The 16,301-nt window shown below is 34.6% G+C and overlaps 1 protein-coding gene across 1 annotated transcript in view; it reads left to right on the top strand.

The window, feature by feature from the left end:
• Nucleotides 1-16,301, top strand: part of Snx13 (sorting nexin 13) — a 120,436-nt gene that overhangs the window by 24,025 nt on the left and 80,110 nt on the right. Inside the window, exon 2 of the mRNA XM_010643332.3 lies at nucleotides 14,080-14,192. Coding sequence (XP_010641634.2) covers nucleotides 14,080-14,192 — 113 coding nt within the window. The remainder of the gene's footprint in view (nucleotides 1-14,079; nucleotides 14,193-16,301) is intronic.

The following is a 16,301-nucleotide window of genomic DNA, read 5'->3' as shown; positions in this document are numbered from 1 at the left end:
CCCCTTTTCCTGGTACTGGGGATAGAACTCAGGACTTTATGCTTGTCAGGCAGGTGCTGTGCTACTGAGCTAAATCCCCATCCCTTAGCGTATTTCTTTTTCTTTCTTTTTTTTGGGGGCAGTACCAGGAACTGAACTCTGGGTCTTGTGCTTTCGAGGCAGGCAGTGGAACCGCTGAGCTAAATCCCTGGCCCAGCATATTTCTTATTAAGCAACTAATTTGGTTGATTGTGATTTTGGTTTTATCTTTTGACAAGGGCTTGATAACTGTCAAATGGTAGATAGCTTTTAGTGGAGCTGTGATAACATCAGTGTTAGAACATTTAATATTATCTAGAAATTACAGTTCCTTGCTACTTTTTTTTTTTTTTTTTTTTTTTTTTGGTACTGGAGATCGAACTAGGGAACTTGTGCCCTTGTGCTTGCAAGGCAGACAGTGGCACCACTGAGCTAAATCTCTGGCTACTTCTTTTAGTAGGAAAAGGAACTTCTTTAGGAAAGTGAAATAGGGCCAGGAATTTAGCTCAGTGGCACTGCATCTGCCTGGCAAGTGCGAGGTCTTGAGTTTGATTTCTGGTGCCATAAAAAGACAAAAAGAAAAGTGAAATGGATCACTCATTGTCAAATAGTGAAAGGCATGCAAAATAGAAACAAGAGGAAGAACACATACTTATAACTTGTTTTTTTTTTTAAATGGGTCAGATGGAAATAATTTATTCCTGAAAGGTATGTAAGAAATGTTATGTCATTTAGTAGGATCTGCAGAGTGTGTTTACATAAAGTATTGGAAATTGTAATCTCTTTTTATAATATAGAAAGGAATCTGAATAAGTGCTTCAAATGAGAATGTAAACATTTGTATTGAGGAAAGAATTGGAAAGTTATTCTTTTACTTTAGTTTTAGAAGAGACTTCTGATGAGTTTGTAGAGTGTTTAGTTTTATGAAAAATATTAGGTATGATAGATTTTTGTTTTGTTTTGTATTTTTTAGGAGTGCAAGGCAAGAGGGATTCTGGAATTATCTCAGGTGACAAAAATTTTATTATATGGCTACATGGTGAAATCAGAAAAGAAGACCCTTACTGACTAGCTAGGCTTCACAAGAAAGCAGAAGTAGTTGCCTTGCTGTTTCAGGTGGATTGAAACATAGAGTTATGGATACAGAATATGTCTGACCACCAGAAGTTTATCCTGTATGTGTAATACAGATCTAGCTACAAGGTTAGCCATCCATCTTTAGGTTTTTGTCAGTCCTTTCATTGGTGCTAGGCCATTTTGTTTGACTCTTGGTTATAGTCACACTACCTTTATCTCTATTATCATGAGCAATACCAGCACATGGTCTTCTTCGTTAAAGCAGTCTCCATTTATTCTAGGTTACCAGTGTTACTCAGTAGAGCTTTTTCTGCCAAGCCATTAATTCCGTCCTTATAGCTGTTGCCTACCATGGTGGGTGTCATTCAGGTGATTTAAAACAGTGTGATCTGTAAAACTACCCATACCCAGTCTTTCAGAAGAATCTCTCAGAAGGTGGTAGGCAGGCATTTTTGAGGAGTTCAGGAAGAGGGCATTGTATCAGGCAAGCACCTTGTTTGTTTTGAAAGAATGTTTCATATTTTTATATAGATGTTTTATTTGCTTCAAGTACTCTACTTTTTAGCTTTCCGGTAGCTTTTGTAAATTTTGTTTTTATTTTGATGCTGAGAATTGAACCCATTGTCTTAGTAGCTAAAAAATGTATTGTGGATAACCCAGCCAAAAACTATTTATACTGAATATATATCCTTCTTGCAGTTATAAAACTTCACAATGGAATACTACTCTTCCATAAAGAAAGATAAATCTGACTCATTTGTAGGAAAATAGATGCACCTTGAGACTATATAACGTTACATGAAATCAGACACATAAGCTTAAATAATGCGTGATTTCTCTAATATGAGAAATCTAAATTACAAATAAAGAGCAAAAAAAATGATTAGATAATAGGAAGTGAGGAGTTAGATCTTTCTCAAGTATGAAAGGGATCAAGAGATGGAGGGAAGGGGAAGGAAGAGGAAAAGCAAATGAAAAAAAGGAATTAAGATGTGTTGTGTGCATGCACCAACTCCACACAACCATTATGTACTACAGACACGTACTAATAAAAATGTGCAAAATACCTTCACAGGGTTTGTTTCTAGAGTGTATCTTTGAATTTCTTGTGTACATACACACATCCTTCTACACTGTCATCCCAAGTTAATTTTTAAGGCATTTAAGGTTAAAGAATCTGCAATCCAGTTCTTTCTTTTAGAAGTAAACAAAGATTGCGAGACACTGTATTTGCCCAAGTTCGTATTAGAGCAGACTAGGAATGGAAATCAGATTTCTTACTGCTTCTGTGTTAGTTACAGTTTGTAGTGCCTAATTAGTGACTTTAAAAACAAAGTCACAAACAAAAAGGATGCATGCATTCCTGACATCTCCCCTCCCCCGCTTGTGGTGCTTGATTTTAAGGACCAGAAATACATCCTCATTACCTCGTGTATAAAGGAGAATCCATGGGAGTAAACTGGAATGGGAACTAAACAAGCTTACACCTCAATTGTCTCCATCTCTCAGCAGCCACAGTGCTCTCATCTTGGCATTTTAGCGTGTATCTACTTCATCTCTTGTTCTTTCAACTGGCATCATTGCTTACTCATTGACTAGAATGTTCCCTCAAAGTGGCTATGCCAGTACCAGAAGTCACGTATCCTTTTTCAGCCTCACCTGTCAACTGCCCACAGTTTTGTAACTTTGCAAGTTATTGAGAGTCTGGTTCAGATTACTAATGGAGTCAGGTCTCTCAAGGTGTACATTATCTGCCAGAAAATGAGTTGACTGCTTTTGTGTCAGGTGTATCTGGCCTAGACCAGGGGTGGAGGAGGGAAAAGTAGGTAGCTAGCATGGCATAAAACTCAAAAGATGTGGGTGGAAGGAAGGGGTAGGCACAGGCACATGAAGCAAGCCTTTGATAGTGTACACTGGTTTCATATATAGTTGTTCATATTGATCGGGGACTAAACTCAAATAAATTTTAGATTTGAATACAAAGACTGAGTAAACCCTAGCATGGGTCAGGTCATCCTTCAGTATCCCATGGATCTGTCTGTGCAATAAATTCATTACCTGTAGATGAACCTCTTATAACTTTTAACGGTGCAGATACATGTTTCTATAAAATAATTTTTAGCCATTTTATTTTGTAAGATGCTTATTCTTAGTGTTTTATGGCCCACTGTTTAGTAAATGAGTGCTTAGTATATTAGAAAAGGAAACAGGCTAAATTCATTTGTGTAGTCATACTTGTCATTGTATCTTTGTGTATCTGTTATGTTCCAGGAACTTTGCCAGCCGTGGGGAAATGAAAAATATGCTATGTTCTCTACCCTTGAAGAACTTTATGCTTTGGAAATTGAATTGTTGGGTTACATTTATTATAGGCCACTCCTATATTATAGATATAGGCCACTCTATATTATAGATACTCCTTGTATCTCTGAATCCATCATCTGTTGTTCCATGAGCCAGACCTTATCTCACCTGGACTTTTTGAGTTGGCTTCCTCTTTCTTCAAGATTGACTTGTGAATAAATCTCTTCCCCTTTACTCTTGAACCCACTGAAATCTGGCCTAGTATGTTGATGTTTCTCCACAATATCAACAATTACATAGGAGTTGTCAAATCCCCTGGATGTTTACTTACGTATATCTTGCTCAGGTGTTCTGCTTTTGGACTGCCAATCACATTTTTAAGAAATACTATTCTGCTAGTATCTAGGACTCCACCCACTACTGGTTCTTTTCTGTATTTATGAAAATGCCTTCTCAGTTATCTTGATAGTCTTCATTTTTCTTTACCTCACCCTTAAATGTTCATGTTAACCTGTAATGCACCCTTCACTTTTGCTGCTGTCTTCATAATCTACTTTGTTCTAAAATTGTTATTTATGTATTAATAACTAAAAATTTTATGTCTCTAATACCTTTATGTCTCTCATTCCTTTGCAATTGACTTTATTCATGTATCCTAATGATGTCTCTACTGAGGTCTCATACTGAACTCAGGTCCTTCATCCACAAAACAGTGGATTTCTTCCACTTCTAACTTCTTTTACTACTCCTTTAGGATGATTGGCTGTTCACTCAGTTATTACTCATACTTAAAATGCTGTAATGATGGTTTCTTTCTCATATTCCATACAGTTAATCTCAAAGATGGTTGATTGGATCTTGTTCTTGAATGTGCCTATTTCTTGCTTTTGTACGAAGTTGAATTTAACTACCCCTTCACAAGTTTTTCTGCTTCTCGCTTTGCCTTTGTCTAATATTACACATAGCTGATAGGAACCTTTTTAAAAACTGCAGTGGCTTTCCCATGGGTTTTGTTTTTGCTTCCGTGCTTACTATTCTTGTCTTTGTCAGTTACTCTGTTCTCTGTGTTAGTTAACATGTTCTTCACCTGGCTATATCCTGCCTTTCTTTGAGACTAATCTTAGATGTCACTGTTTCTTCTCTTGATTTACAAAAAAAACCCTTTCCCTTTTTGAGCTGAGTCAGATGATTTGAACCTTGTAATGCCTTGTAATAGCTGGTGTGTTTCTATAATTTTACTTATAGCATTGTTCTATAATTATGTATTTTTCTTCTTACGAGAGCTTCTTGAGTCCAGGAATTGTTTTACTTGCATTTACAGTTGCAAAATCTATTGTAGGATACATAATAGATGTCAGTAAGTACTTGGTGAATGAATGAAGGAAGCTTCCAGAGTAGAAGAGATAAATGTACATAAATGCCATAGAATTTAAAATAGTAAGAACATTTAAGATAATGTGTTGAAGGCAGAGAATACAAGACACTGGCATTCTATCTGGAATTGAAGGTAAGGTGCTTATAAATGAAAGCTTGCTTCATGGAAGATAAAATACCAGTATTGAGCCGATTCTTGAAGGGTGCTTGCTAGACATGCTTGCTAGATAAGTCCTGGAGAATAGAAACAAGGGGACAGGTTCCACTTGGGAAAAAGCCAGGTACTTTAGGATCTTGTTCAAAGGTCATTGTTTAGAGGTCATTTTAGCAGTAAGAAAGAATAGAGGGGACGCTGGAATTGTAGACATGTTGCTAATAATGAAAGTTTTGCCTCTGGCTTTGGAAGTGAGAAGGGGAGGGCCCCAGAAAATACCTGAGATTATAAAATGGCCTTGATAAATGGTGGGCTAAAGGGAGTTCTAAGATTGTAGCCCGAGACAACTCTGATATTTGCCTTTTCAGTAAGTGGTTAGGTATTGATGCCTTCTTTAAGTTAGGCTGTATGAGAGTTAAATGAGGTATGTAGTAAATTTAATTTTGGACACAATGAGTTTGTGGTACCCATGAGAAATTCAGGGAGAAGTATTGGGAATGTAGTTGAATATAAGTTTCCTAAATTCAGGAGATGCACCAAGTTGCAAGCACAGTTTTGGAATTCTTAGTACGTATGGGGTAAATTGAATAGATAAGAACACAGCAGTACTAGAGGATTGCATTTATACTCAGACTATAAACAGGTGAAAATAAAACTCTGGGAATTGTAGGCTTTCCTCTGCTTAAAGATAATCATAGGTTATACTTGCTAAATAGTATTTAGTTTCCTTGGTTGCTTTTATTTTATTCTTTCCCACTTCACAGAATACAGAATCTTTTAGCATTTCTAGCCCCTATGTATGATTTCCTAATGTTTTCCCTTCTATTCTTTCCACTGAGTTATCCCGAGACCTTTAGTATATTATTATTTGAGGCTTTTGCTGTCAAACTAAATGGGGAAAAGGAGTTAGTTGAAGTATGTGTATGTATGTTTGTCAAGTAGAATTTTGCTGTAATAATTGTCCTTAAATTATGTTACACATCATTTTATATATTTTTAGTTTTTCTTAAAAAGTTTTCTGTATCAAGCCATGTGTAGTGGCACCTGCCTGTAATCCCAGCACTTGGGAGTCTGAGGCAGGAGGATTGCTGGGCGTTTGAGACTAGCCTGGGCTGATCTCACATAGTGAGACCCTGTCTCAAAAAACAAACAAACAAAAAAAGCTTTCTATATCAGACTTGATCGGGCACGTTCATGGTGGTATGGTTTTCTATATCAGAATTGTTGATATCTTTATTTTCCTTGCTAAGATGAGGGATTATAAAAGCTGTGAAGAGATGGGGGATTATGAAAGCTGTGAAATCTAATTTGATTCTAACACATGAAAAAAGATTTTTCATTTTGCTAATAGTCAAATGAATTTTGAACAGTTTGACCTTCTTTCTTTTTTATGTATTTATTATTTTGGGCATCAGCAAAGCTGACCATGTCTCAGTTTATTATAATTCATGGCTGGTGCCATCTGCCTGTTATTTTCCCTTTATTTGTAACATAATTTTGTGTTTGTGATTACTATATGAAATTGTGAAAATTACCTTTGGACACTCAGTAATGCATATAGAATAAACAGTCATATTCTTTTTTGTTGCCATTTATAATTGGATATTTTAAATATATTTATATGTATAAATAGCCTTGAGCATTGGGTTTAAAAGTTCAGTAAAAAATATCTTTGTCCAAGCCGGGTGTGGTGGTGCACGCCTGTAATCCCAGCACCTGGGAGACTGAGGCAGGGGGATCCTTGTGAGTTCGAGACCAGCCTGGGCTACATAATGAGTTCCAGGTCAGTCTCAACTATATACTGAGACCTTGTCTCAAAAAAAAAATTGTTCGTCTTTTGAATCAGTGTGATTGTTCCTTTCTCCCTTTCTCCTCTTCCTTCCTCCCTTTTCCCTTGACTCCCTCCCAGCAGGGATTTTTAGAGTTGTGTGGCTCTTATCCCTATCCCCTCTATCATATTTTCTTATTTCTCCATATATCATCATTTTTAATTATTCTTGTATATACTTCTCTTTTAAAAGTAAGTAAATGGGTGTGTATTTATAACTTTCTCCCTCAATTTTTTTTTTTAATTTTTTTTTTGGTATCAGGGATTGAACTCAGGTCCTTGCACTTGCAAGGCAGGCGGTGGAACCACTGAGCTAAATCCCTGGCCCTCCTTCCCTTTTTTTAATGAAAAATAATTAATATGCTGACAGAAAGAAAAGAATTTGTTTTAAAGAAATAGAATGATTTGTTCCTTGTACTGGGAATCGAACTCAGGACCTTGCTCTTGCCAGGCGGACACTACTGGGATAATGTATTCTTTTAGCTAACATAATTAACTTACATAATTGAAATGTAACTTATTTTTTGGTAGCATTAAAATTTTGCTTCAGTTTTTCTTAAAGGGAATGTTTCTCTTATGTATTTGATATGTATCAGTAACATTCCTAAAAAGGTTTAAAATGACCTTTATCTGTTAAAAGGAAATAGTTATAAAGAAACAAATGTATTTTTTAAGTATTAGAAATTCCACCATAAAAGAACCCAATGCTTTTTTTGAATACTGGACGCTTATTCTTTTAAAAAATTACTGTTTATTAAAAATTTATTAAGGCACAAAACATATATAGGTAGAAAGATAATTTCTATAAAGCTTCATCAATAAATTTGTTTCAGGTTTTACTGTGTACCAGACCTCTCATCAGAAATTTAGGAAATCTTAGTAAAGTAGTTTTTCATTTTGAAGCTTTGAATGTTTGCTGGAAGCTTGTAAGGATTGTTCTTTCCTGTACAGACCTGAAAGCATTCAGGAAATACAGTCTTCTGGTTTTTAAATACATTCTGTAATTGCTTCTAGTCCCTATTTCAGTGAATCCCAACATCTGGGCTGTGGGGGAATATGCACCCTAACCTAGTTTGTTTCCTGAACAAATAAAATATGCATTATAGAAATACTTGCTATTTTCAGACTGTGGAGACACTTGTGATTGATAGCATCTAGTTTAGAAAACACTGAAGTCAGAGTGACTTGTTATCTTGTGTTTGTTTTTTTTTTTTAATCATTGGATGCTAGGAGACCCTACTAATTAGCAAGTAAATATGAAGGGCATCTTTTGATGTCTTACATAGAAATATGTGAAGTTGAAACATAAGGGAGATAGTTCTATTACCAAAGAACTGAAAATACAGAGGTGTGCATGTATGCGTACATATAACCTAATTATTGTGATCATGCCCAGTGGAGAGAGGAAAAAGAAACTCCACTGATATGCAGCAGTCATCATCTTTGCTTGCTGCCTGTTAGCTGCGTTAGAGACAAGGGCAACTAGCTGAGGCCCTTCATTCCTCAATCCCTCCTGGCTCTACAGCTGGATAGAAAACTTGAACCATGTTAAAAGATATGGTAGGACCTTGAATAGGAAGGAGCTGGAAAAAGATCTTTATTTTCCTGTCACTGGAACATGAAAAGAAGGGCTTGGGGCCAGGTGACTCAACCCAACTGCTGATTCTTTTGTGGCTGCTCCACAAAAAGGAAGTTGATGCACGTTGGTGTCGGGCTGTGTAGAGCCGCTAAAAAGCCCACTATTTTTTGTGCATGAGTCCCATGGAAGAAAAGGATGGAGAAAAAATGAGAACCAAGACCTGTCATGTAAAGGTACAAGATCCCAGTAACGAATGTAACTGTACTGTATACCTAAAATGTACCAATAAACTCAATAAAAAGAAAAAGGATGGAGACCTTGAATGATTTTTGTTTCTGAGGGTGGTGTATTGGTATGGGTTGTGCTGGTAGGAATGTGTAGGGCTGCCTAAAGCTACAAGGTGAGGATGAAAAGGAACACTTCAATTTAAGATCCTTTTCTTTTTCATTTCCCTTCTTTTCCTTTTCTACCCCTTTCTTCCTTTTCCTGGTTCATTTTCTCTCCTTTCTCTTTTCATTCCCTCACCCATTTCCCTTCTTCCTCTCTTTCTAGGTAGTAAATAAATTAGAACGTGAGTAATGAGTGGCTTTTAGGTACCATGCCTCAATTAAATTATTATATAATTTTGAATGAGTTAAGTCCTGTGTCAGGTTAACATTCTATTGAAATTACCTGGAGAAGAGCTTCCAACTTACTGTAGAGGGAATAAAGTGGAGGAAAACAAGCTATGCTTTACAAGGCCACTTTTTTTTGCATTAAGTTTGTTGGTATATTTTAGGTATACACTTCAGTTACATTCATCACTAGAATCTTGTACCGTTATATGATGTATCTTGGTTTTATTCTTTTGCCTTTTTTCCTTTCCCCTACCACTCTCACTTTCCCCACTCTACAAGGCCACTCTTATGGCTTAATTGTGTTTTGTTTGTTTGTTTTTGGTTTTTGGTACCGGGGATCGAACTTCGGTCCTTGAGCTTGTGAGGCAGGCGCCAGAACCACTGAGCTAAATCCCCGGCCCGATGGCTAATTGTTTTAGTTGTTGAACTATGTATACTTTCTGTGAGCTGTACATAATTTTGCTCTCTATAATATGTATACATTGTGTATGTATTTAATTTGGACCATATTGTATATAGTTTCACTAGTTGCTGTTCAGGTGATACCACCTTAAAGATTCTTAGCCCTCTCCATTTGGCTGTCTTCTCATATAATGTATTTAAATATTCCAGGTTGATTCGCTTTTCATTGTTCCACTTTACTAGTAAAGTTATTGTCCCACTCTAGTAAAAAAAAGTACAGTCTAGTAAAGTCATTGTCTCATTCTAGTGAAACTCATATTGGAGTTAAAGGTCTTTTCTGTGGGAGTTGTGACAACCTCTTCTCCAGCTGACCTTCAGACAGCTGTTTTCAGTTGGCCCCAATTTCCACATGAGCCAGAATAATGTAGGCCTGGCTCTGGAATGGAATTAGTTGTGCCATTATGAGCAGAGTTACTTAACTAATCTCTGATTAGACTTCACTTGAGAGATGATCTTTTCTGAGAATTCTAGATCCAAAAGAGTTTTAGTAACTTTGCAGATGTTTTATAGAAAATTACTGGCAAACTAGAATCTGTAATTTCTGATTCTTAGCACTGTATTATTTTGCCTTTCCCATAATAAATATTTGTAGTGAGGATCAAATGAGTTAAATGTCAGTATACCTTGATAGGCATAAAATATGACAAAGTAAATTATTTCAATTTGCTTTCTATTGTCAGGAGGGTGTATATGATTCTATACATTGTTAATTCTGAAGCCCTTAGAAGGAGAAATCATTTTTTAATGTCTTTATGTCCCTAAGCTCAAAGCCAGACTCCAGTATATGTAGGTAGCTCGGCACAGTAATAAATAGATGTCCTTTGAAACTTAAATTCTTTTCTTTTTTCATTAAGGGTACATGTGGGTAAATTTTCTTATAAAATGTATATGTTTCATGTTCAGGCCAAGGATTTATTACATCTATTACAGATAGTATTCTGACTAGTTCCTTGGGAGGCATATTAAGATTAATATGTAAATAAAAGAGAGCACTTGTTTTTGATTTTAGGATTTTTTTTTTTTACTGTAATTTAACATCAGATAGTTGTCAGCTGACAAATTTGAAGGTTCAGGAGTTAATATTTGCTCACAGTAAGATCTCACTCATGTTAGGTGTGTGAGTTTTGGTTATATTATAAATGTCTCTGTACTGTAGTTTCTTTAATGTTAAAAAATTAAATTAGGCAAAATAATAGTGATTAAGTTAAAATCAATTAATGGACCATAGACCGATTTACTCACATGTAACCATATGACACAGGTGAGGAAATGCAGGCATGTAGAGTTTACTGATGGGTCGTAAAGGTGAAATTTACACTCAGGTAGTCTTAAGTCCACAGCCCATAATTTTTAAGCTTTATATAGTACTACTTTAAGTTCTGAAGAGTAAATGAGATACAATATGTAGAATATTTTATACAATTTTGTTTTTTAGAAGTTTTTAGATTTTGGAATTGTGAATAAGGTTTTATGGGCCGCATTTTAGGGAAGAACTAGGAATATGTAATTATCCTTAATTCTAAACAGTTTTGACAGCTTTTCGTAAATAAAAAGAATTGTAGGCCCTATCCCAGACATTCTGGGCTAGAATCTGCGTTTAAGATTCTTTTTTTTTTTTGGTACTGGGGATCAAACTCATATCCTTGCACTTGCGAGGCAGTTGCCAGAACCACTGAGCTAAATCCCCAGCCCAGCATTTAAGATTCTTAAACTTTGAGAAATAGTACAGTAGATAATATGGAAAGTTTCTTCCAATTCATGGTGGTGAATGATTCTTAGATTAGCCTGCAAGGAAATTTCAGTATTGATAATTATATTTAACAGAAAAAAAGTGATAATAGGGATTATTTTAATGCAAAACCAGATGTGCCGATTTATTTCTATTTTTGGGTGTCCTTTTAGGTCAACACTTTTTAGATAATGACTGCGTTTGTGGAAGGTTTTTGACATAATACAAAAGCACCTCACGTTCTATCCTTTATCATTTTAGGAAATTAGAACTCAAAAATTTCAAGTGGAGTTATAACAAACTTTATTTATTTATTAACTACAGAGATTATGATATTAGCCAGTTATGGATATGGGAACACTAAGAATAACAAAGTCCCTTTTTTGGACTGTGCACGCTTCTGATGTTTCATTGACTAGTTTAACATTTGAAATTGACAGGAGATTAAGAACAAAGCAAATGAGTACTTGACTCACTTGATTAGAAATGTTTAATTACTAGTCTCTGGAATTTAGAATTTTATCCTGAGGTTGGGGGGGGGTACAGTATAGTAGTTCAGTACTAGATCACTTGCCAAGAGTGCTTGAGGCCCTGGGTTCAATCTCCAGCATGGAAATGGGGGAAAAAAGGAGGTAGGGCAAGGGAAGACAGCATGATGCTCTCAGGCTTAAGGAAGAAAATGGTTGTTGAATAGATGTATTTTTTAAATGTGACTAATGTCTAATTCATTTACTGTTAAATTCCTAACACCTGCCATATGATATTCACAAATTTTGTTGAATGAATGGATTTAAAAGGATAATTTTGCTACCCTTTTCAAACATGACCTGTGGGAATCTTAAATAACGAAGTTTTAGGTAAATTTAGGATCGCCCCTTGTTAATTGATGCTTTGATTACTCTTCCTCATATCGACTAATTGATTCTTTTCTTGAAAATTTCTTTAATTGTGAAAGCTGTATTTCAGAAATAAGTAACTAAAATATTTATACAGTTAAAACCAGGCACCTGTTAAAGAAGCAGAACACAGCTGAGTGTTTGAGGTATATTGTCCTTCAGTTGTATATTCTTTTATTCCTAGAAATAGCCACTTTCCTTGGTTTTACTTTTAAAGTCTTTAAATATATTCTTAAGCACTGAGTTGTTCAGTTTTGAAAAATTGACTAGCAGATATAAATTTGCTGGTAAAAAAGGCTAATGCTGCTGATATAGGTCAGATCTGAGTCTCGTATGGTTTCAGCTTTGTGGAGTTTACTAGAACCCTTTTTTGTGGAAGTCAATGGATATGGTTTTGCATGAGACTTGAGAAATAGTGTCTTTCCTCATTGTTGGGTATCTGGCAGTGCTATAGTGTGGATATAGGTACTGAATGTGCAGAAGTGTTATTAGAGGGATGGGGCTGCTCTCTACTTTATTTTAAACCACAATGTCTTTTGGCACTTAGAAGCAAGTCAGAGGAAACCACTTCTGTAAGTGAAGTAGTATTTCCAGTTAATTCTACATATTAGGAGGAAAGAATGAAGGCAAAACCTTCATTAACAGGGCATTCTGCTCTCTGGTTAAAATACAGGAATCTTAGGGGATGAAGAAAAAGGATAATAAAATATAAACAAGAGTTGTGCCAATGGGGGTGGATTAAAAAAAATTTTGCTGAAGGACATAAATGAAGATAGAAATAAGTGGAAAAACAATTATGTTTTGAAGAAAGTCAGTGTTATAAAGTCTTCTTAAACAACACCCATGATTTCTGTTCATTTATCATCTAATTCAGAGCTGCTAAGGTCATTCCTCTTTAAGTTGTTTAATTTGTCTCCATAGCACTTATTTACAGATGATACTAGTACTCATTTCTTAGTCATGTTTTTCTACCTTCTAGAATGTAAGCTTATGAAGGCATAGGAACTTATCAAAGTATGCTTGTGTTTCTCTTCTTGCTACAGTGTGGACTTACAGGAGTGTATTTTGTTCCTTGTATCCTCAATACCTTCAGTTATACCTTCAGTTGTGCTTAGCACATGAAGCAGTTAATGACTGTGAATGAATGAATGAATGAAACTTCTTTCATAATCCACAGCACTTATTGTCAGTTCTGTAGTTTTTTATCATTAGTTTTGTTTAGTTCAGCCTTTTATGATGCTATTATTTTCTTTTAGTTCAGTGTCTAATTGTTTCATTTTTGTAAGACATTCTCTATGCTCCTTAATGACAGGAGTGGGACAAATGTCTTCTTTGTATACACCTCACAGCACAAAGCAAATAGATGTAGAAACTTGTGGAATTCAATACATTTATTCATAATGACTTAAATTGCTAAATCCAGTTTGCTCTCAACAAAAGGAGTATTTTACTGGATATGACACTATAATTTTGTGTGAAATAGGTTTTTTTTTTAAAGGTTTTTTTATGGTGAAGTTTGGTAACTAAAAGTTGGAACTTTTGCAATTACAGTTTTATGAGCTTTTGCAAATAATTTGAGTAAAATAAATCACAATTTTAAGTGAGACATGGATTTCTTACCTAGAAATGTTAATTTTTTAAAGTTTCCTTATGCTGTAGTTCTTGAGAGGTAGTTTTAAAATGAAACATTAATTCTAAATAAGTAAAATGTTGTTGGATATTTATCCTTTTACATGTACTTTTATAAATATAAATATGCAAATATTTATACTTATACCAACTTCTCATTTGACAATTTTGTACAACTTTCTTGTACCTTTATTGTTGCTGATGTTCTGAAAATCTCTTTTATGTTTTGTTTCTTGGAGATGAATTTCCAAGAGTATATTACATTTCTGAAAGGAAATATTTTGACACTGATATAGTACCACACAAGTTTTTTTTTTTTTAATGTAAAAAACTATGTAAAGTTTTGTTGGTTTTTTTCTAATATGGAAAATCATTTGTTTGTTTATTTATTTATTTATTTGCTTTATTTCAGGCCAGTCTATCCATATGGGGATGGGGAAGCCTTGGCGTTGTCCTTTTTCTAATAACCTTTGGACCCTTTGTAATATTTTATTTGGCATTTTATATCCTCTGCTTTGTGGGTGGGTAAGTATACTCCATGATAATTTTACAATTTATGTGTTATTTCTTGTTCAGAATGAAAATAAAATGACTGTGTATTACAGTGAGAGTGTTATTTATTTATAAATGCAATTAAAAAAACCTTTTTACCAAAGTTTAAAAACAGTTAAAATTTTGGCCCCCATTTGTACCAGAATTATGGCTGGTCAATTTTAGAAGATAAAAATTTTTTTGAGATAATATGGAAAGTTTCAAAGACTTTTAAAAGTCATTTTGTTGATATTCCTCTTTTAAAGGTGAAATCTTCTTAACCATTCAGATACCAGGATAAGTAAGTGGATTTGAGAGACACACCAAGTTTTATATTGTACGAGAGTTGTTTCATTGATTAGACTCAAATAATAATGTTATTTTTCTTAACAAATGTTACTTTATCTGGAAAATTCAGATACCTAGTTTTGCAATGTTTATGTTTTCCCTCAAATTGATAAATATTTATAAAAGAGGTTTTAGTGATACTTTATTATAGCTTTGTGCAGAACATTCGGTATCAGACATGAACTGTAAGAAAATATGTAGAACAATGAAATGTTTGTTACTTAGTATAATCAAGGTAACCTAGATAAAAAAGTATTTTGTGTGTGTGTGTGTGTGTGTGTGTTTGTGTATTATATGATTAATTGTGGAATACACAATGAGTTTTTTAAAAAAATCTTTTGAGACCTGAAACATTCGGAGTTATCTGAACATATAGATTTAGAGGATTTAGCTGAATTAAATAGCATCAATACACATGAGAGAGCCTATAAGACACTGAGTGAGTGGCTTCTGAGTGTCCTTCCACTTATCACCTCTTTCAGGATGCAGATTTGAAAATAATATATGTAGTCATTTTATAGGGAGCATACTACATGAACAAATAAAATTTACTTAAATTGAGCAGATGTGTTGAGGACTCTCTGTAAAGCAGTATTTTCTGTTAGATTCAGTATTTTCATAGTGAAATATGATGTGATACTGAAAAATACGCTGTGTACTGGAACAAATTTATATTAGCCACGTGAGTCAGGTGACATAAGAATTCAGAGTGTCTTTATTGATGATAAAGATGATTGAAGAACATAAAGCTCTGCAACCCAGCAGACACAAATTAAGAGCACAGCATGGCTGCATAGCTGTGTGTTTCCACCTTTCCTAACAGGGGCAAGGCTGCTTTCACTGATTGGAAAGGAGATTATTTTTCTTTAGATGTTTCTGAAACGGAGAGATTTCTTTTAATTTCACTAATTAAATAAACCCTTGACAAGAGTGAAGGAAAAGTACTGTACTTTGGAAAGGGAGGAAATTACAGCTTTAGTATTGAAGGTAGGAGCTGAGCCCCTGACAGCTAGAGGGCTGGAGAATCGTTTCTCTTATGTTAAATGCCATATAAATTTAGGAAACAGAAGGATAATCAGTCTATTTGAAAGTCATGGGAACTTTTGTTGCTGCTTTTCTAAGTCTGCTAATTTATGAAGGAATAATTTCAAAAATTTTTGGATACTTACAAAATTCTGTAAAATCTTTAGATAAGGTAGGCTGTTGAAGGGTGCAGGTAACATTTGAGTCATATGATGGGGTCTGATATTCGAAGTTTGTGCTAAGTCATAAATGATCTGACATTGTATTCAAAACTGTGTTTTCTCAGTGAAATTCACTGCCATGATAAGGGTCTTTCTAATTCCAACAGACCTCTGAAAGTCATCCCGGAAGGATTAAGTATTTCCATATTACACAATTATGATCAGTGAATATCATAATTTCCTGAGTAGAAATTGTTCTTATTTTGGTTCTAATTAACAAAAATGATTGTCCCTTCTTACTAAGAACAAAATTTAAAGAACAAAAATAGGCTATAAAATATAATTTTAAGTCAAAGAAGGGCATGGCATTTCATAAATTTAAAATTTCTTACTTTTGGTGGATTTTGGGGGGTATGTTTTTAAAGATGTGATTTGATTCTCTTAAAAGTTTGAGAGGAATTTGTATATTTTCCTGTGGACTTGCCTCTCCCCTTTTTTCCTAATAAAACTTGTTTTAAGTAGTTTATCCACTAAAGCATTGATAGTGTATACTTTTTTTTTTTTTTTTTTT

This window comes from Fukomys damarensis, unplaced genomic scaffold (genome assembly GCF_012274545.1).
Source record: "Fukomys damarensis isolate Sample0158 unplaced genomic scaffold, DMR_v1.0_HiC HiC_scaffold_4, whole genome shotgun sequence".
NCBI classification, from domain to species: Eukaryota; Metazoa; Chordata; class Mammalia; order Rodentia; family Bathyergidae; genus Fukomys; species Fukomys damarensis.
This window is presented reverse-complemented; position numbering and strand designations above follow the sequence as displayed.